The sequence below is a fragment of the Petromyzon marinus genome, chromosome 15 (genome assembly GCF_048934315.1).
Source record: "Petromyzon marinus isolate PM22_M1 ecotype Great Lakes invasive population chromosome 15, UKy_Petmar_22M1.pri1.0, whole genome shotgun sequence".
NCBI classification, from domain to species: Eukaryota; Metazoa; Chordata; class Hyperoartia; order Petromyzontiformes; family Petromyzontidae; genus Petromyzon; species Petromyzon marinus.
The window spans coordinates 7,155,496-7,178,664 of NC_133681.1; the positions used below are offsets into that span (position 1 = coordinate 7,155,496).

General features: G+C 42.7%; 1 protein-coding gene across 2 annotated transcripts in view; it reads left to right on the forward strand.

Moving 5' to 3' along the window:
• Positions 1 to 18,229, forward strand: part of LOC116942632 (KH domain-containing, RNA-binding, signal transduction-associated protein 2-like) — a 37,627-nt gene extending 19,398 nt beyond the window's left edge. The window contains exons 4-13 of one of the 2 annotated variants that reach the window (XM_032954771.2): positions 992 to 1,108; positions 1,366 to 1,512; positions 8,798 to 8,940; positions 10,380 to 10,578; positions 12,064 to 12,134; positions 12,424 to 12,473; positions 12,950 to 13,036; positions 15,408 to 15,478; positions 15,707 to 15,770; positions 17,169 to 18,229. In XM_032954771.2, coding sequence (XP_032810662.1) covers positions 992 to 1,108; positions 1,366 to 1,512; positions 8,798 to 8,940; positions 10,380 to 10,578; positions 12,064 to 12,134; positions 12,424 to 12,473; positions 12,950 to 13,036; positions 15,408 to 15,415 — 822 coding nt within the window. In that variant the 3' untranslated portion in view covers positions 15,416 to 15,478; positions 15,707 to 15,770; positions 17,169 to 18,229. Of the gene's footprint in view, positions 1 to 991; positions 1,109 to 1,365; positions 1,513 to 8,797; positions 8,941 to 10,379; positions 10,579 to 12,063; positions 12,135 to 12,423; positions 12,474 to 12,949; positions 14,268 to 15,407; positions 15,479 to 15,706; positions 15,771 to 17,168 lie in introns of both variants that reach the window. The other variant, XM_032954770.2, reaches the window with a different exon arrangement.
• The last annotated feature ends 4,940 nt before the right edge of the window (positions 18,230 to 23,169 follow it).

Genomic DNA, 23,169 nt, shown 5'->3' on the forward strand with positions numbered 1-23,169 from the left:
ATTGGTTTGAATTGGCCAATGAGATGGTGGTGGAATATGCATCCCATTGGGGCAGAGAAACCTGGCCAAAAATTGCAATTATTTTAAAATAGATTTTATCTAAATAAAAAATGTCAAAAACATTAAGAAAACTACCTAAATTAGCCATTTGTTTCACGTTTAAACATTTTTGTTAGGTAGAGTGCCGCCCCAGCGCCCATAGAGACCAGGCGCCACTGACTGCATGCTGAATACGTGCATGCATACTGTCACCGTGGCTCATTCACTCCCGACTTCATGATTTCCTATTTTTTGTGAGCAGTGACATCACTATAGCAATGTTACAATAGCCACGTCCCTGCATATGGGGTCTTAAGTCTTGTTAACAGTTCTCTGAGTCCATGAAATATATGGTAATGTTTATACATCAAATAAGTAATTTGTGGTTCTAGGATAATGGGAAGTACCGCGTTTTTTACTTTGTTTTACAGAGAACACTGTGCATTTCCTGATTTGTGTTGTCATGCAATGTGTAATTTGTATATGAATCCCACCATGCATTGCATTCATTCTCATCACCTGCGTGCCTGTGGTATTGCGGCTGTAGAGATTCTTCCTTGTTCGGTACAATGGCCTCTTTCCCCAGCAATCATGCACAGAATCGAGCTTTAATGGTTTCCAATCTCATGAATATGGCCAGAGCACGGCTTGCTTTCGCTACGAATATTACTGGCTCAAAAGCATTCACACATCCACATACTTCTGTGGGGTGAGGCTGAGGGACACTTTGAATCACCGAGCATAATTTATTTCAACAGTTAATTGATTGTTTTCCCGTTTATTTTCGATGCTTAACTTCATAACGGAGCCATTTCAGATCGGATGAAAAAAGAAAAACGTGGATGCTGAGATAATTTGGATTCATATGACGTCCAATTGCAACTGGATCTCGAGGAGCAACAATTGGATTGTGCGTGTCCTCATTTGAAATATTTTATCTTTTGCTTTGCAGTTCAATTTTGTGGGGAAGTTGCTGGGGCCACGAGGTAATTCTCTCAAAAGAATGCAGGAAGAAACCGGAACCAAAATGTCAATTTTGGGAAAAGGATCAATGAGGGACAAAGCTTTGGTAAGTCAAAATGGCATGAATAAGGACTTTTTTAAACAGGCACATTGGCAAAAACCACGTTTAGCTACAACATAACCACCGCTTTACTTTAACACCAACCATTTATAAAGCGAGACTTTGCAAACATATATTAAATATTCAGACAGTGATGTGATGTAACATGGACCCAAATCATAATAACCGAAATGTGCAGTCGATTGGCGTCTGGCGCTGTAGTGCGTGTTCGCGACTCTGACCGTGATTTCATTATTTGGCAGGAGGAGGAAATGAGAAAGAGTGGTGAAAACAAATACGCACACCTGAGCGAGGAGCTGCACGTCTTGATTGAGGTGTTTGCTCCACCGTCTGAGGCCTACAGTCGCATGGGTCATGCCCTGGATGAAGTGAAAAAGTACCTCGTCCCAGTAAGAACCGCGCATGAGAGACCCATGCTTAAATTGCGTACGCAGGCCCCGTGCGAGCCTTCTAACAGAGAGACAGAACGCGTGTAGTAGTGTGCGACTCCTCCGCATGCACTTTACAACCACACTCCAAACTAGAGACTTCTCCTGCTCCTCAGCAAAAAAGTATTTGGAAACCCCCGTTGCATAGTCGGTGGATACGTTAACATTTTGTCATAATGACATTGAATTAGATCATATTGAATATTTGATGTATTTAATATTTATTAATACTATATATATTTATTAATATTTACCTATTTCTAATTTAGGAGAATTCTCAATTGACTAAGAATGCATTAAATATTAGTTTATTACGATTTATTTTATATAATATTTAATGATATCATATTTAAGCCTGTAGTAGCATGCGACTCCTATGCACATGCGCTTTACAACCGCACTCCAAACTAGCGACTGCTTCTGCTGCTAGGCCAAAAAACATTTTGAAATCCCTGTTGCATAGTCAGTGGATACTGGATAATAAACATACATTCAAATAATAATATAAACGCCCAACTTTATCTATTTTTGTGAACATGATGAATGCTTGAGAGAGAGAGAACGAGGCGATTCGGTGTTGATTTCCAGAATCGATTCCCAGAATCGACTTGGCCCCCACCGACACAACTTTGCCATTTGTTTTGCGACGACCACAATTTCCCATTCTCCCCGCATACGCTATCACAATCAACAAGTCGCAAGGACAGATGTTCGATTACGTTGGTAAGCGCACTACTGTATCTATCTTTCTATGATGAATGCTTGAGAAAGTGAGAGAGAAGAGCGAGGAGAGGCCAAGGAGAGGCGGCTGCTCTTCTCTCTCTATTTGCCTTCATAATGTTCCCTAAAGATTTTTTCAATGCCAGTAACAAATTATGGACGAGGACGAAGATCCCATCGCAAACAAGCATCGAAAGGCAAACGAACGAAAGCAAAGATGGTTGGCCAAGCAAAGTCAGGAGTCGCTCGAGAGAATTTGTGCAGCACATTGTGAATCTCAACAATGTTACATCAATCGACTTACTACTGAGCAATCGCAGTCGCGGCGTGAAGATGCCGCAGCCCATCGACTTCGGATCACGGCAGGAACTCCTGAACAATCGATCCGCAAAGAAGCCATCAATTTCGATGACACTCGAGTAGAGGCGCACAATTTCAGTCCACTGAACATCATCTGCCAGTTCTGCGGCTCGAGGAACTTCATCTCAGAACGCCATGTTGATCGGAAATTCATTTCGTCCTGCCGTAAAGGTAAATTCCAGTTGCTAAAGCCAAAGGGCATCAACGGAGTTGAGCTGGAATATCCTGAGATTTTCCGCGCATTGCTGACTGATCCAACTCGTCCGAATCATGCTCACTTCCGCGATCATATACGATCCTACAACAGCACGGTCTCCTTCGCGTCGATGGGAGCGAAGATCGTGGATTTGCCAAAACGAGGCTCATATGTCTTCAAGGTCCACGGCCAGACATGTCACCGCACATCTCACCTGCAGCTGCTTGACAATCAAGCACCGCAATACGTGCAGCTGTACCTGCTTGACAGCACGCAAGCAACGGAGATCCATCAAGAGCATACCGCGAATGCTCAGTGTTGTCAACCTATCCTGGACGAAATTGATTGCTTTTTCCACCGGCACAGCAGATTCGCCAACAGCTACCAGTTGATGCACAAATTCGAAGCATGAGAAGTTTACCGTGCACTTCAAGCAGGAGAAGAAATTCCGTTGGTCAGCATGGTGCTGATACGTGATAGTCAGTTGCATCAACGACGATACAACGCACCAACATCAAATGAAGTCGCGATGGTCTTCGTCAACGAGGATGGCGAGCCGCCGTTCGAGCGTGACATTCACATCTACCCGAGGAATCCACAGAATCCCAATCAGCAGTTCATCAACCTCAATACGTATGCAATTCTGTTTACGTACGGCGAGCCCGGATGGCAACCGAACTGACAGTGCGAGGCTTACGAGGGTGCACAACTGTATAGAGTTTGGAACAACGTCAGCATGCTTCAGGGTAAAGCAGCTGAAATGGTGATTCGAGGCTACTTCAATCTAGTCATGAGTGCCGGAAAGTTGACTCAACAATGGTTGGTGGATTCGGACCTGCAAGTCGAGGCCAACAATCTCAACTATAACTGCCAAAATCAGCAGCGTCCGCGAACAGAGCAGTACCAAGGTCTCGCAGACCACGTCGCAAACTTAGCCCAAAATGCAAACATTGCAGCTGGCGTCGCAGTCATCCTCCCTTCGAGCTTCGAGGGATCGCCGAGAAACATGCGCAAAGCGATGCTGCGATGCATTGTCGATCTTTGTGAGATGGGGTGCACCCGACCTCTTCATAACGTTCACCGCAAATCCAAGCTGGCCAGAAATCACCGGCAACCTTCGACCGGGTGATCAGCCATCAGCTTGACCCGACTTGGTGGCGCGTGTATTCAAAATCAAGTTGGACGCTCTCATCAACGATCTGACCAAACACAGCGTGTTTGGAGACTTGAAGGCGCACGTCTACGCCATCGAGTTCCAGAATCGAGGCCTTCCACACGCCCACATCTTGGTGACTCTGTGAGCTCAGCACAAGTTCACAACTGCCGAACAGATTGACCAATTTGTGTGCGCCGAAATTCCAACACGGGATAATCTACGACTGTGCGATATTGTCACGAGATGCATGATGCACGGTCCGTGCGGCGCTGCAAACCTATGCGCCCCCTGCATGAACGACGGAAAGTGCAGCAAAAGTTTTCAAAAACACGACAATCCCGAATGTGAGCGGCTACCCACTCTACCATCGTCGATACGCTGAGCAGGCAGAAATCAGAGGCGTTTTGATGGACAATCAATACGTCGTGCTGTACAACAGAGGCAATGTGGCGGCTCCTCGAGTCGATGATGCACGATCGCTCGCACACGGTGATGAGACTGCCAGTCCATCTGCCCAACCAACAGACGATAATGTTTGAAGCCGGACATGAGGAGGAAGCTCTGCTAGCAGCACAGACCAGTCTCACAAAGCTGGAATCGTGGTTCTTGCTGAACGGAAGCGATCAAGACGCATGCCAGTGGCTCTATACGGACATCCCACAGCACTACATCTACGTTCGAGGCAATTGGCAGAAGTGGCAGAGAGGAGCCGACAAGATCGTGTCCCGCATGTACACAGTCAGCATCAAATATGAAGAACGTTTCTATCTTCGAATGCTGCTGTTGCATGTTCGAGGTGCGACCAGTTTTGAGTCACTGCGGACCGTCGACGGAGTAGTGTGCGAGAGCTTCAAGGCAGCAGCTTCAGCGCGAGGTCTTCTTGATTCGGACGACGAGTGGGATTGCTGCCTGACGGATGCCGGCACCTACATGATGCCGAAGCAGTTGTGTGAGATGTTTACTTTCATCTGCTGCTTCTCTTAGCCCGCATCACCTCTTAAGCTGTGGGAGGACCACAAATTGGACTTAATTCTCGACTACATGTGAAGAGATGCCGACGACACCCCGATCAACAAAGCACTTCACGACATGAACAGCGTTCTTTAGCAGCACGGATTCTCTTGCAAAGCAATTGGCTTGCCAACACCAAAGGGAAGCCCACCATAAGAAGGTGTGTATGACCAAGTTGAGGAAGCAAACGAGGGTGCACGACGTCTCGCGTTGCTCCAACGAGAAGCAGCTCGACGCGTTCAATAAGATCATCATGGCTGTCGATGACGAGAATGTGATGAACCAATGCTTCTATCTCGATGGTCCTGGAGGTTCGGGCAAGACCTTCCTCTACACAATGGCGTACATCTGGGGCCATTTGAAATGGCAGGCATCGCCGAAACAATGCTCAAAGGAGGACGTACTGTTCACAGCGGATTAAAACTTCCAGTTCCCTTGCTCGACACTTCAGTCTCTTCCATGCGGCCTGCATCGCCACAAGCCGAAGTTCTGCGCAAAGCTTCAATCATCATCGACGAAATTACTATGCTGCCGAAGAATGGACTTCACTGCATCGACAAGCTCTTGCGCGAGGTGATGGGCAACGAGAAACCATTCGGTGGCAAAGTCTTCGTTGTAGGCGGCGACTTCCGACAGACTCTTCCCATTGTGCCGCGAGGATCGTGAATGGACATCATTGAGTGCTGTATCAAGGCAAGCCGGTTGTGGAGGAACTTCACGCAGCTCATACTTACGACAAACATGCGCAGCGAGGAACAAAATGAGCACAACGAATGGCTGCTTAAAGTTGGAACAGGCAGCTTGCCCCCAGTGCCGGGAATCTTTGAAGAGAGCACAATTCAAATCATGGAGCAGATGGTGGCACCGGAGGATCTAATCGAATCCATCTTCGCCAGCATTGGAGATATGTCTATAGACGACCTTTCGAAGCGAGTCAGTGTCGCACCGACAAATGCACAGACACTCGAAATTAACTGCAAGAGCATCGGACAGATGCCTGGCGAGCCCGCCATCTACTACAGCGCCGATTAAGTCGTGAGCTAAGATCCCAGTGACACAATACATTTTACAATCGAGTTTCTCAATGACCAGACGCCATCGGGAATGCCACCACACGTCCTGCTGCTGAAGAAGGGTGTCATCATGCTTCTGTGGAATGTCGATCCAAAGAAAGGACTTTGCAATGGCACGCGACTGATTGTCGAGGAGTTCGTGAGAAATTTCATCGAGGCACAGATCATCTCCCAGTATAACCGAGGTGATTCGGTGTTGATTCCCAGAATCGACTTGACCCCCACCGACACGACTTTGTCATTTGTTTTGCGACGACAATTTCCCATTATCCCCGCATACGCTATCACAATCAAGAAGTTGCAGGGACAGACCTTCGATTACATTGGAATCGATCTGCAGATGGCGGTCTTCTCGCACGGCTAGCTCTATGTCTCCTTATCTTGATCCCGCAATCCCAACAGGTGAAAGTCCGCATTGAACCGAACGCCCGTTTTCAATTAAGTCTTCCAGATGTAAAATTATATAAGCTTTTAATGAAGAAATTAAATTATCTAATGCAAAACATAATACAATTCAAAGATGTTTCATTTCAAAACTTCAAAACGGAGCATCGGGTGCTTGTGTGAAGACATCGTTCGTGTGCAAATTTTGTGACTTTCCTGGGCGAAGGCCGTAAATGGATTTGAGGGGCACCAAAGGCGCCCCCAAACAACCTAACCTAATACATTCATATTTAAGCCTAATAGCATAATATCAGACTATCAAATGATGAAGTTGGCCGAATCGTTACGATGTAACATAAGCATGATATGTAAGACAAAGGTATACCTGGTTACTTTTGTTACTGATGTAAAAGTGCACTTTTTTCAACGTGGATCCTTTGCATGTCAGGGCTTTCTGGTGCTTTCGTTTCGTCAGACACAGAAACATATTCAACAACAAAATAAGGTCCCACATCTCGAAGCAGGACCCTACCAATAATATTCTTGAGACTAAATTGAGACTTCCCTGTGTAACGGATAATAATCATAGAATTTACATATAATAAGTGTCTCCTTACTAAAAAAATATCAGAGAGTGGTGCTCATCTGCAATGGCAGCCCTGAGCCAGTGGTTGAAATTCCACATTCCTGTGGAGCGAACCAGTCTTGGATAGAACATCTGTTTTATTAACTTCCCACAGATTGGAAATCATTTAGCCAAATGTGGAGGATGAGTTGAGGCCCAACTGGGATATGAACCTATAACACTTACAGTTGTGGTTCGGGGTTACTAAGCACATCAACTACACGGGGGAGGCAAAACAATCCCGTTGTAAATATGACGCTACCCTTTCATGCAAACATCGGGACGGGCAAATTTTGTTGACTCACCCAGCATCATAATGTGCACTTCGATGTTTTTTTGTCTATCGTGATAAACATAGGTGCTGGATGAAGCGTCAGTCTGTGTGCATTAAATGACTCTTCTTTAGATGTTTTGCTTCCCTTTATGCTTTAAGTGCATTAACGCTGTACCGTCCCACATGTTTGAATGCAGCACAATGTCATACGTTTAAAATGGTATAAAAAAATTGTCAGTCAAATGTTGATAGTGAAAATTAAATCAGAGGTTCACCATTCCGGGTTATGTTGATCACAAACTTAGAACATTTTAGTGACCATAACAGAAAATCGTAATTTCACCCGAATGTAGGTTTTGAAAAAAAAATCATTATATTGCTAAAGTTATAATGTTGTAAAAAAAGTGCATAATAATTATAATAAAATGAACTAATTCCACATTTTCTCTATTTACTTGACCAGGAAAAATCTCACTTAGTCTCAAGAACACTTTCAGGGTTTTCTATTTGGGATGTATGGTGGCTAATTAATATTTCAATGTTTTTGGACATGAGTGGAGGACATGGGGGTGCGTGGAGAAAACCCACACCAATGAGGGGATAACACTTGCACTCTGCAAGAGAGGTTAGGAAACTTCAGGTTAATTGCTGACCCACCCCTTCCATGTTAGCAAGACTAGTCCCATACATCTCCGTCTATGCAAATACCTTTTCTTTCTCTGCTGCTTACAACTGCCTCCTGTCTGCAAAATATTACATTATACTTCCTAATTCCCTCTGATGAACAAAGATCACCATTACACATTCGTGAGATGCAATTACGTTTAGATGCTATGTAAATCCAAATTGTAAGGTAATGGTATACTCTCTGCAAAATTGCCTCCTACAGGCCATTCAATATTGTTATGCCTGTTTACAGAGGAAAGCATCACTGAGTCTCATTACTCTTTTTGCAGGAGGGAGTAATAATTGCTATGTTTCCCCCAATTGAGTAAGTTGCGGGTAACTTAAAATTCGGCAAATCTGGATGACGCTGGCACACAATAGCCTACTTTTGCGATTGTTGTTGCGCGATCTTTAATGTCCACTGTGAAGCAGATTCTAAGCGTATTTTACGATTAATACACCCGCAGTAATAACCAGGGCCGCCACTTGATTCTACCTGTGGACCTCTGCAAAACAAACCGCTGGGTCGTGTCCCCACCCCCACCTGCAAGTCACTGATCTATCGGTAGCCGTATTACAAAATAGCTCAACTTCTACGTGGTCCACCAGAACTGCGTCCACATCTCTGGGATAATGGCAAGGACCATTACGTTCAAACACATTTACAGGCTATATATTTTTGACAAGTACAAGTGCGATCCGGCACTTTCAACGAAAATGTGCGCCATGGAATCCGTGTCAGATACGATGCTCAGCTTGAGTCCACGTGTGGCGTGGGCAGGACTATAACGACGAGATCCGTCAGGAGCAGCTGCGGGAACTCAGCTTCTTGAAGGGCGAGGATGACGTGGAAGTGGGAGCCGACACCCTCAGCAGAGGGGGTCACAGTCGGGGCCCCCTGCCTTCCATGCCCACGCATGGCAGGTACCCGGCCATGGCACCATCATCATCACCTTTCATCATCACGATTATCATCAGCCATAGTATTATTACCATAGCATCATCAGCCATCATCATCCATATCATTATCATCAGCAGCCATTCTCATTATAATGATAATTATCACCCATCATCATTATCATTATTAGACATCGATGTTATCATCATCGACCGTCATCATGATCATCCCAGGTATTACTTTGCATAAGTTACCAATGAAGGGATTTCCACACTATATAAGAAAATAAAAACACAAGCTTATCGCAGAAAATAACCAAATGTCAGTCAAGGCACTGAAATAAAGGAATGGGGATACATCAGTGATCGGTGTATCCAGGACCAATCATATATATCACCCACTTCGTCAATTGAAGATCCTGAAAATTTATGCAATAGTGAACAAAGGTGGGCAAAACATCCGTGTCAATTAAACAATCGGCGTGTCACACATATGAAGGCAAGGAACCAAGAGAATAATTGTTGAGTTGGTCTGAGATAAAGAACACAGTCTCATATATATACATCTGAACCCTGATATTGACAGTGATTCTGCACTGGGAATTTATATTGGTCTCGGTACTATACTGCATTATGTTGTATGAACATCTGATGCTGACTTCCTGATTCTGGAACTTAATCATGGAAGTTGGCCAATTAATAATACCAATGTAAGGATTTAGCTCAGCTGGCAGAATAATGATCTCATGAAAATGAGATTTTGAGTTCAAACTCCAACCAAGGCTAACTGAGCCCTTCCCGGGTTTAATATAATTAATACTACCAGATGAGCACCGCCGAATGGACACTTAAGTCATATATTTAAAATTGAGTTATCCTTGCCATATGAATGTAGAATTTCCCCCACTATTAATGACCACCAGTGGCGATGAGCACCACTCAACGTTTGTTTGAGCACAGGGACAATTGTGGACTGCATAGCTCCGATGTTTTTTGAGTTGTAACCGGCGTTGTCAAATCCACAAAGCCGGAAGTCGCCAGATAAACATCAAAAAGTCGCTAGATGTCATTATTTTGACATGCGAAAGTTGCCAAAAAAAGTCGGCCGAAAAATGTCAAAGTATGCCAGATAGCAAAAAGTAACAATTGCTCGATATTGCTATTCGAAGTATTTTATAACAAGGAGTGACGTTCAAGTGACATTTGGCGACACCGCTTGCAGCGTGCATTATTCGGCACGGTGTCCGTCGTTTTTTTAGTTCAGCTCGTGAAGATGCTCCCAGCACGTGGAGTGAGATGGCAGAGCACGCGGCCACAATGTGACATGTCGGGAGAAAGCTACGGAGAGCACTGCCACGACAGTCCTTTGCGGCTGCATTAGGCCGTTGTGTTTTTGTTGTTGTTACCATCATGACCCGAACCCTCGTGTGCCTCTCCTTGTTTGCTCCTCACCCGTGTGGCCCCAGGGCCGTCTTGCGAGTGGCGGCCGCCCCGCGGGGCCTCCCCCTGGCCCGGGGGCTCCCGCCCCCCCTCTCTGTCGGCAGGGGAGCCCCGGCCCCTCCTCGAACTCGGCCGGCAGCCGCGTACCGAGCGGCGCCGCCACCCCCGCCGCCTCCTCCTCCCCCGCCACCTCCGTTGGCTCAGGAGGCCTACGAGGAAGACTACGTGAGTGAACGGGCCCGGTGCCGACCCGCGTTTCCCAGGCTCGACGTGCGTCGCCGGAGCAGCGGCGCTTGTTGAGAGGCACCGTGTGGAGACAACGCAAGGGAGTGTGGCGCACCTGAGTCGAGTCATGGATACGACTTTTATTAGGGGCGCCCGTGGTGGCGAGATGTTAACTACCTCACGCAAGGGAGTGTGGCGCACCTGAGTCGAGTCATGGATACGACTTTTATTAGGGGCGCCCGTGGTGGCGAGATGTTAACTACCTCACCTGGTATGCAGGTCGTGGGGTTTCGATCCCGACCCTAACGCCTGTATATTTTGTGTTTTCATATCTCTCTCCCTGTGGTCGTGTGGATTTTTCTCCGGGTCCTACTCTCCACATTTAGAAACATCCCACTTCGTTGAGCTATCATTTGTGGGCAGGTCACTTCTGAAAAAGAGCTGCATACCTCAGTGGGCCTTACCTGGTAAATAAAAATTATACTGACCATGCGCACAGTGTCCAGTCCCCTGAGCCAAACAGTCTGAGTTCCCTCCGCTTCTGTCTTAACTACCCTGAGGCCCCTCACCTCCCGCAGGTTCCCTCCGCCACTTCTCCGCCAATTAGTTGTGTTGCTCAGCCAATTAGAATAAATCGGGTTCACTGCTGAGTCAATGAGAGGCTCCCCACGCCTTTCGAACGACACCTTGAATAAACACGTTAAGGGGTCACCTTCCCGACGGCCTCTACATACTCTTTGGTTTTTTCGGTAAAGTCTACGTGACTTTACCGAAAAAAACAAAGAGTAATTCCTGCAGTCATGAAAGCACCAAATCGGGCCTCTACATAGTTGAAATGTTATTTCCTCTGAGCAGTTAGATCAATTCCTCCCTTCTACTGTTTGCATAGATCTTTGAAGCAGAATAGGAGCATGTGTGATGCGCATTCCAACGACTTTATTATTTTTTGTACGTTAATCACGGACGTTGTCTGTCCAAAACGCTAGGGCACCGGGTAGCATTTGCACGAGGCCATAGCTTGTTGATGAGACCCCGTGAAACTGGAACTTGCCCAAGGTTGCTTTGTTCAAACAAACACTCATGAGAAACATTGATGTGGAGGGACCAGGTATCAGAGTTGGAATATTGTATCTTTCAGCAATTGGACCGTTTAGCTCTTCATAATGATTGGCAACTGCTTATGTAGATGTTAATTAGTGATGCCCAATAGCTATATAATACACTGCATACTATATTTTTTGGGACAGTCTTTCCATATAAGTATGATTCACTCTTTTGTTGGTGTAAATATAATGTTTTAGTCTTAAACCTGTTCTATTATTGCTGCTGTTAATATTCCATTGACATGGACAGTCTTTGGTTTTTGAACTCGGCTTGTTCAACATAATGATATGCACAACAACTCACTGTTGTGATATGCAAACTTACCTTGCATTCTGCTTTGAGGCCCCTTACGCAGATTTCTCCCCTTTTTATGTTCGTCAGGATTACGAAAATGGATATATCGCTGAGTACGAAGATTCGTTTGACGGCACTTTCCCCTCGCAGACACAAAGGCAAGTAAAGCATGCTTTTTTGTGCAAAATATTTATTATATATTTTTAAAAAACTACGTTTTATTTCACCAGGTAAGGCCCACTGAGCTATGTAGCTCTTTTTCAGAAGCGACCCGACAATCACAAATGCTAGCCCAACGAAGTAGCTTATCACGTGGACATTTATAGCGGCCAAATACTCTAAATGCATGTTGATTTTATAAGTTGCATTAGGCGATTGCACGTTCACGATTGTGCCTTTTAATCCGAACGTGAAAATGTGGCGTGCGCACCCATTGTTGTGAAACAGTGCCAGTGAATACTACGCAGGATATGGGCAAGAGGAGTACGGGTCTTACGGTAAGGACCACGGTAAAACAAGACGAATGTGCTGGAATATAAAATGCTCCTTCAGTAACAAATGAATCAGGATGTTGTGAGAAAAAAAACCCACTGTAATCCTATTAAAACATTAATAAGTACCCACGCCGATTGACCGGAGGTTTAAAAACGGCGGGGGCTCATATTCGCCCAAGAGACTAACGTTATTAATGGTTGGAAACCCTAAGCATAAGACACAGCAATGGGTCCTCGACCGAGTGAGTTAAGTTTCCTGTCTGTCCGAAACGAGTGAATATCCACGTTGCTTTAACAAATCGCTTTATGTTAACTGCAACACTCGGCAATGTGGCTCGTCCCTTGTGTGCAACTGCACCTTCAAGCGATATAAAATCTGAGCAGCTGCTGAATTTGAAATGGAAAGTTTTGTAAAGCCCAGCAGTGGAGCATTGCAAAGACAATAATTGTTTTTTTTTTATCATTTCTGTGCCTTGTAGGAGAAAATGGTTGGGCAGGGTCCAATGGCCATCTGAAAGCCCTGCCAGCCAGAGCAGTGAAAGCTGCTTTCAGAGAGCATCCGTATGGTAGATAATGATGCTCGTGTGCTCGCGAACATTACCGCTGTTCCAACACTTACATAGACACACACAATGTCGATCTTGTATGCACTCTTGCGTGCACACACACACACGCACACAGGCCGATACAGACAGTGGCAGAGGCGCACTATTGTCGTATTTTATTCCCTTTCTACTTGGTTATTGATATATGTATTTGTTTTTAGAGTTTTTTTTATAATTCTTCTTTTCCATGCGATGTCAATGTGAACTCGATTTGGTAAAATTAGTCCATTTCATTACAGAGTGTTCCATCACATTCAAACATATATTTTAATAAATAACTGTGTGCCCAATGTTTTTGATGATTTTTCTCCGACTTGTGTTTTTCTATAAGAACAATCGGAAGCATAATGCAGTATAAGCAGTTTCAATGGTAATATGAAACGTGTTGATTACATAGTTGTTCGGTCTACTCCGGTTAAAGTACAGTGGTACTGCAAAGCTCTAAATTGTACATAATCACTTTAAATTCAGCTTAAAACATGAACTTATTGTTGTGGTAAAATATAATTTTTACGGTTTAAACTAAAGCTAGAATTTTTTTATGCAAAAATTCAATGTCTGCAGTTTTAGAAGTAATATACCTGCCTAGCTGTTGTAAGTGTTGTAGCTGATCATTGACGCGGAAGAGAGCTGTAAACACATAACATGTAAATAAAGCAGACGTTTAAAAGCTACAAACTAAATGGAATGGACTGTACTTTTACAATGTATTATTGTGACTTCAAAAAGATAATGCTGTTATAAAAAATATAACTCGGAAGGTTTTGTCACACTATAAAGCTAAAACATTTTAAGCTCATCATAATTCTAAATTTATTCTAAAGCATTCCTAAATAATATTATAATTAATTATAATTAATAAAATAAAAAGATAAATTGTTTTCAAACATTCCATTTGTTGGCCCTCTCTAAGAAAGTGAATGTTAACACATACAAGCATGTGCTTAAAATGTTAACTGTTCGAGTAAGATATGGAATATAACCTATTGCTTTCTTGCTCTGTTTAAGCGAAACTGTTAATAAGTAGCTTCTTACAAAGGGAAGTTATACACAAGTGGTTGCATGCCATGCTTCAAACAAATAACTTGTTAAGTTCTCTTTAAGTGAGCTGTTCATAAGGAATGATTTGTAGCGCCCATCTGAAGGAGTCAAAGGATGGCCCCTAAATGTTGAGCAGCCCAGCATTAGCAAGGTAACCATAATGCAGTACAATAAACCATTTACTAATACTTATTGCTCTGTTTAAATGCCCTAAATCTGCACTCTAAAGTTGTTTTGTTTACGGTTAAACCGATAGCAACTGAGACTGATTTGAAACAATTTAACACCAGTTTTACAGACCGGTTTCGCTCAATTATAATAATAACAACACCCAACAATTATAACATTTTTTTTTTAAGTAAATAAATAATTGATAAATAACATACCTTTCATACGTTAAACGTACATAAAAGAATTAATGTGTGCTCATAGCAATTCTTAAAATTTCCTTCTAAAGTGGCGTTTTAAAGTATGCGTGAGTTTACCTTCTAACGTTTTAAAGCATTACATGCCGAAGCTAATGTTAGAAGAGACACCAAAAGAACCCAATATTTACCGCCATCCTCAATGGTAATGCTACGGCGTTAGCTTCATTATCTGACACATGACACCTACAAATGCAACCATATGTGCTTTGATGTTTTGCTAAATGGATACAATACAAATGTCTGCATGCTACAAGTCTGATGCATGATGTATTCTTGCACGTCAATGTTTGCTCAGTATTTTATGCTTGATATACAACACATCAATGTTGTGGACGATAAGTGAACTTCGGGTGTTATTCGATTATGATAGTTAAAGACGAGCCGTGATGAAGGAAAAGTTGCAACGTTTTATAAATAACAAAGAGGCTGCGATTAATTTCCACGGTGCATAACCATGTCTCCGAATTCAATCTGCGACAGTTATGGTGGCTTAACGCTCTGTTAGGCTGCAGTAATAGAGCTGATAAGTATGCACACAACACTGACACAAACGAATGGGATAATTTATACAAGCCATGAAAACACGGATTCGATTAAAAGGACGTTTTCTCTCTTTCAACCTCCGTTGATGTAAATTACGTCAATCAGAAATGTTTGAATCTAAATCACAAGTATTTTTGTGTTCACCAGGTGTGATCATACGTTTGAAAAGGTGTGCAATTTCACGTAAAAAGGTGTTAATTGTATATATATATGGGTTGTTACTGCAAATATAATTGTGTAGTTATTGGCCATATATCTTTCCCTGGCCTGTTTTGCGTGCTGAAGAATTGGAAGTCACTCAAGTCTATTTTTATTTACAGGAATCTGATATCTTGAGATGACCTCATACAGCAGGGAATTTCCTCATGCAACACAGAGACTGCACTACAAGGTATGAAGGCCTGAAAAAATTACGAATTCTGTACAAAAAAAATGTGAACTATCATGAACGATAACAATAACAAAAATTTGTGTACGGTATTTATTTTAATGAAAATTGTGTTATGTCTTTAAAATGTTACTTTCGAGTTTGCAAATAGCAAAAAGTTATGTTTATTTTGTCATTGGCTGTAATGCAAATGGTAAATTTGGGATATTGTCGTTTTTGTTTTCATTATAGACTAGATGATAAATCCTACTGGGTTTGGACAATGCACATATAGGATTTCACTCGTCGTATGCAAGTGAGTATATACAAAATACATGGAGTGGTACTGCAATCATAATTCTGGTATTACAAATAAAGTTAATCGTTCAAATTGACTCGTCCCAACAAAGTAAGTTACACTGTGCGCGACAGAGAGATGCGCGCCACCCCTATGCTTGTTTACACATGGTGACACTTTGAACGTTTTAATTTGGAAGTGTGATCACTACCAACATACTGTACATGCCATATATTCGCGCAGCCTTGTTTTATTGTGCTTGGCATCTGCCATTTTTATGAAACATACATCTGTTATACATTTTGTGTTTTCTCCTAAATGTCCCGTAATTTGAGTTTAGAACATACGTATTTACACTATTTTACTACTTTGTTGCTTGAGGAGCACATGACCTTGCAAGGCCGATGACGTTGAGACTGCAGTGTCCTCTCTGATTGCTTCCCGAAACCACACAGCTGCAGCGCACGGCACTACGGGGAGACGCTAAGGAGACCATGGCGCAATCATTTCTGTTGTGCGCCAGTTCACAATGCTTTATCCCTCCAATCAACCTTTTTGGAGGAGGGAGAATGAGTGTTAATATTTAATTAACCTCACAGTTTTGAGCATATTTTGCTTATGACGCTGGTCTGGCTTACAGCAGGGATTTGTATGATGTATGAGCAAAATGAAGTGTTCTTAAACCCCTAAATGCAGGTTCTGTATATAATACATGTATTAATAATAATATATAATAATCACAAATTATTACCAAATTGTGTCGCTGGAGTCACGTCACGAAGGGGAAAAACGATTCTTGCTTCTTGGAAATCCTTTACAGTCAGTGCAGCCCCACATCACGGCCACGACACCTGCCTGCAATACGACACGATGGAGCCACTCAGTGTCACGTCTTTATCGAGGTCCGCTTAAATAAATAAATAAACAAAAACAATATTCCACTACTTTTTTTTGTGTGCCACTTTGTGCAGTCCTTGGTGACCTCCAAAACTCGCTCGCCTCGAGGACGCGGTGTTATTCTTAAGTTGCTGCCCAGAATACAACCGACGATCTCGTGCCAGCCTCAGTGTTCCGACAGCATTTGATTGCAGTGCTCTTAATCGTGTTGCTACAAGTGCGCTCCTCACGTCACGCACATGAGGACGGTGACCAGGAGTGTGGCATTGATCCGCCATGCCGTGAAGCTCGTCTTCAAAGTGGCTTCCTGGAAAATCATGTAAAATAGAGAAAGACTACGGCGTGATGTAAAACACGTTTTAGTCCAAATGTTGCATCGCAAACACATTAGGGAGCTCATCATAAATGCCACTCTCGTGTTAATCTGTATTTGTCTGCTTTCATATTTGCATGTAGGGCATATGTCTGTATTTACATTTGCCAAACCAGATATATTTAATTGATTTTTTTTCTTCGCAGGGTTTTCATGCAAGATGAAGAAGATGCCCTTTGGAAGCCTCACCGATGCTGAAATGATGCCGGCGTTATGCGTCGAAGCAGCCTTGCAATAAGTTCAATCATTTGAGACCGGCTACTGAAATGAAACTATACATACGGTGTGTTTCAGGATGAACTACCACCAGTGTGTGTTTTTTTTACGAATAAAGATGCAAAATGTAACAGACTGTTAACACAACATTGCACGTGTAAGCTAGCGGTACAGCAGTTAACGATTATAATTTGTGAATTTTTACTCTGTAGTTAAACAGTCGTATGACAATATAGCACAATTAGCATGAATACACCGGAAGCCTATTGTGCTATATATTTGACAGATATTTTTAAAGTGGTAACATCTTTTTGAAAGTTTACAAATGCACGAAGCATCATTATCACGCTGTTCATGAATAAACATTAACAATTTGAAACTGACTATGCATACTTGGGGTTGACACGGAAGGGAGGGTTATGGGAATATTTAAATTAGGGAGAGAGAGAGTTGGGGAGACGTGTGTGCTGTGTTTTGTAGGCTCTGTATTTGGCTGTGCGTCAAACACTTTATATAGTTGAGAGTGTAATCAGAGGAGGGATGCGCTGTGTTTTTCTTGTGGACAGAATACTGTTAACCTGATGCATGAGTGTATCTGAAAGTGCAGTAATTGCACACCTTTGGAAGCTGCATATCATGTACATTGTATAGTATACAACAGTATTTTTATGACAAAAAAAGAAGGAAAATACGAACTCCCAACACAGTCCTTGGAATTTATATCGTTGATCTCAAGTTTTAGTTTTTACATCATTCGAATGCAGAAACTGTATTAAACGTTGACGTGAATGATGTTATGCAATCCGCTATGACCATCTATGCAGTCACTTGCACTCACTTTCGGCAGGTGTCAGATTGCTTTTCCACTTTGATGTGATCACACGGGGAGGAGAAAAGTGATGTTACAGGATACCTAATGCAAATCTTTTGCGAGTTTTTATTTAGCGAATGCATTATACGGACGAATAAAAAAAACATGGAAATAATGAAACGTTTAAAATAACATTCTTCACGTTATTTCTTTTTTTTAAATATCCGAATGTGATATGCTCCCTGAACACATACTTATTTCAAAGACAGAACAATTTTACAGGAAGCGAATTCCGTGTTTACTCTGTAATTTGGATTTTAATTAAATAAATAAGACTACGTGCATCATTAGACCATGCACACTTTGTTCATGTGAAGCAAAATTCACCTGTGAATTCCACAAACTCTAACCTAAGGCCTCACCTCCTGTGCAGAAAAGTGTAAGCTTTTCATTACGTCAGCTGTCACACATCGTCAAGTGACTGGGAGTAATATGACTACACAGAACAACCAAAAATGTAATCGTTTTTATTCCCAGCTCAAATTTCGTTAACTCCACCATAGCCTCAGTAAAGCCATCAGTTTCTGCTTTTAAATTCTGACATCACATTGATGAAAATGTCCGAAAACTTGGGAGTCATTGATTTGGAGCTCTCATATTCTTTTCACGTCTCTCCACTCTGCAGGATCTCCTCCCACCTCTACCTGTCCGTCTCCCAGATCAGTCACTTGCTTACCCTTTCTGCTATTGAGACCCTTCAACCATCATCGCATATGACTGCTGTGTTCCCTACGGCCACCCAGATTCCCTCACCTGGAAACTCCACATGATTCCAAAATTCCACCGCCAGACTTCTCGCCCGCACCAGTAAATATGACCACATCACCCTAATACAAACACTCCATTCACTGGCTACCAATCCAGATGCAGATCAATGACAGATGGTACCACTACTACGTGGGATTTTTGTGGTTGTGCTTGCACATCTCTGCGATGGGTATCCAGAGAACTGGAGCTTCCAGCACTAAGACCAAAACATCGAACATCATGCCAAGGAACGCGGGGAAGATCCCCAACAAAGCATTGGATAGCACTCCACGGAATATCCTTCATGGACACTTCACCTCACGCAACTCTCATCACGCGCCCTCCCCTCCATTTGTCCTCTGCTCCGGTAACTGAGGTCTCTCCTGTCGAAGCCTCCCATCAGCATCTGTTAAATGGGAGGTAACTCCTTCTCCAAAGCTGCCGGCGGCATTCTAGACTTCCCTCCTCCTGGCTGCATGTGCTGCAGACTCCAGTTCTAGATCAATCCTAGGCTCAAGACTCAACGGCCTTCCTCTTCTTTCTAACAATCATGATTTAAGCTCTCCCCCACCCCAATCCACGGATTCAATATATTGACTCACTTCTGGATAGTGATTGGATGCAATCAATTATTTTTTGCCTCGTTTTTAACTCTTTCCTTTCCACATTGTTTTCTTGTATTATTGTCCCATTGGTACAGTCATGTTGGCTTAATGAGCCTTCAAATAACGATAACATATAATTATATCATTTACATAACTTAGCCAACAATTGATTCTCACAAACAATCCTACGCATATTTTTTCTAACTTAAGAATGTTAAATAGATGAAGCAATGCATTATTGCAAGCGACTATAATCGGGTTGGGGAACTTTTTATTGAACCGAGAGCCCAATAGGAATAACAACATTTCTTTGGTGGGCCACTCCATTAACACACATACACACCTTCAGGCACTTGTCATGGAAAAATAAAGCACCCTTGTCGTGAGACACTAACATTAGAAAGCCATTGTTGCCAGGTCGAACACATTCCCCCTCAAGTACCCAATTAGTGCAGCAACAACGCCTGGGCTGTGAAGGATAAATTTCGTTTGTCGGCCGTTAATAAGTTGTAGGCTTCATGTAGCTGCGGGCCATATACAATGGAAGTTGTGAGGCCAAAAACACCCTCGCTCTGTGAGGTGTCTTCATCACCACATTTACCCTGCCTTTCCTATCAATCCGCTCTCTGCCCTGCAGCTCCCGAACACCTCATAAAAATAACTTAAAGCAACCGCCCCCTCTTCGCAACTGCCTCGAACCCGTACGTCTCTGCGATTTGTACAGCTTCATGATATGTGTTGGTACATTTGTGTGCTTGGGGTTCGACGGTGAGCGCCTAGCGATTGGCGCATCGAACGGCAGTGCGGGGCCCTGGAAGATGAAAATACATCACCACTCCTTGCCACTTTAACATCCCACTCACTTGCAAGCAATAGACGAGGCATCGCGCTCATTCCCTGAAAACAATGCTCGCAGTATGGCGCAAACATTGTGATCATTTTGAGCTCGAATATGCTGAACTAAATGAAAATAGATATTTTTTGTGCAGTCATTAAGGGATTCATTTATTAATGGCCTGTGCATAGACAGGCGCGCGACACGATTCTCTCCTCCGTGTCGCTCTGTCCCCCGCTGCTTTCTTCACCTGTCCGTACGTCCGTCCTTGTTGAACGCCCTCCAGCATCGCTGTTCTCTTCCTTCCTCGTGGACTTTGCCAAACAATCTTCCCTCGGTCAACTCCTTCAGCAAGCCTCGTTCCCTCTCACTACCACCGCATGCCCATTCCAGATGTTGTTTCCTCTTTATAATCCAGTCTTTTGGGCTGAAACTACCTTGATACACGTGAGAGCTGAGTGTTATCATGAGTGACTGCCGCAATTAAAACCCACGTGTTTAGCAGTGTTGGCTTCGGAAGGATCTCAGTCACCTCATTAAACCATTTTTTCAAAATGTATCCCGTGTTCACCCGTCATGTGAACTTATGGCTGCTGATGGACGGGCAGACAAAAATAAACAGCTCAAGATTTGTTTCAGTTTCATTAATTTGGAATAATCCTGTGAGCCATTCGGCTCTTGATTTGGGTGCAACCGCAACAAACAATAAAATTACAAGATACATTTATAATTTATTGTACACAAATTGAGACATCCCCTACAAAAACAATACAATCTTCCAGAAAAAGCACCATTTGTTTTATGCTGCGTACTAAACTGTGGAAAAAAAATCCCATTTTGATGTTTAGATCACAATAACAATCATAACACAATTTAGATAAAAATTTTAAGTCTAACTCTATACTACATAAAAAAAAATATCTGGCTAAAACTAAACCTTTCTAGAAATTACTAAAATAATGCTATAAAATCAATGTAACAGTGATCATAAGAAATGTGATTGAAAGTTAACAATAGCGACATACATAACATATATTACATATATTACTACATATTCATAGCGTTCATTAACCGAATTTTTTTTTTTACAAAATATTGAGTTCCTCATATGTGATCCAAACTTTTCCGAGTCCGCTGGAGGATTTGTACGCTGGTTTGGTTGACGGGCCACATTCAGAAACGCCTGATCGCTGATACATGGCACTGTGCCGCTCTGCAGTCACAGACGGGGTCCCTCTGAGTGCCACGTGCGTCGGCCGGTCTGTGCCACTCAGGAGCGTTCGAAAGTGGCGAAGCGGTTAAATCACAGAGGGAGACAAGTTAAACCTTCACAATGGCACGTAGCAGTGCCTTTTTTACGACGTATTCCCAAAACCGAGCCACCGTATAGCCATGGTTGACATTTACCAATTTCTTTGCTCGCAATGATAGATGTTTTAAAGAGAGAGAAAAAAACCTGAAGTGGCATTTAGTGCTCGCTTATTTCCAATGCTTTAGAGATAGCTAGCATAACTCTGAATGCATAACATCACATCGTACACGTAAACGTGACTGTTACATTGCTCAATTGACACCTGCAGGAAGACAAAATAAAGGGTAGCTTCATCCAGGAGAGGGAGAATTGTTCTCAACTCTAGACAAAAGATAAAACTTGTTCACATTTCATGTCAATAAATACACCATAGGTGGTCCTCTGGCTCGTTCAAATCCCAGGTGCCTTAATTTGTATCTAAAAAAACGGTATCTGCTGTGCATCAATGTAGACTACATTTTGACAAATACAAACTGTCTAACACAGCACTGGCGGTATCGTTGTGTGGGTGCATTGTTCAGCGGAGCAGATTTTTACAAACGCATGCCAACGGCGTGGTGATTGTAACCTTGTATACGTTAGTCATTATCTGGAGGTGCGTTAATTACATAACAACCACTTCTGCGTTACTCCAACATTTATTTAAACGACTAACAACACTGCATAGTGTGATTCATCACATTATCTAAACCGACGTGTATTTAACAGGCGTCCCTATGCCGGCACTATCCCTTATAGTCTAGCTAGCCACAATTTGTCTCACTCTTGCACATGACTTGATCTTATTTGTAACATCTCCTCGCCATTAGCACCTCTGATTTGATTGCCGTTCCATTGCTCGTTGCACCATTCAATCAAAATGTATCCCAATGTGTACTTTCTAAGCCCACTTGAATGTATTACTCGTGAATGTATAACGCAAGTGATATTTTCACGATCCGTGTGCTCCTCTGCAGGTTTCACTGTGAAATTTCGAGTTTGTATCGCTACATCTTTATTTGCACACTCTTCAGCTTTTGTTACATTATAAATGACTCAGTTATGTTATTCAGTTCAACAAATTCCTTGTTATAATATAACGTTTTTTTAATCGCCTGGCAATCCTTCCGAGTTCAAATTTGCAACTGTCATTGTGCAGTTATTCGATAATTTCCCATAGTTTTACTGATCAATAGAATAATAATTAAATCACCTGATGTCACTACTGAACAAGTAAAGACTGCCCTTTGCAATATGAAACAAGGGGAGATCTCCGAAGCTTGGTGGAATAACCGTGAACATCATTCAGCCAACTTACATACAAAAATGTTAACATATATAATAAAAGTAAACTGTAGAATTAAAGATTGAAACACTTTTTGGACCTATCAGGCTCCTACGACACATATATAACATCTTCATAAAGACCTGAAACAATTGAATAATGGCAAATTTAGAGGTCAACCAATCCCATGCAAAAATTAGATAGTTTTTTTTTTACAGTTGACCACATGCATACATAGTATGAATCAGATCCCAAAAAAAACAAGCATCAAAACCATTACTCCTGCATTCTCTAAAA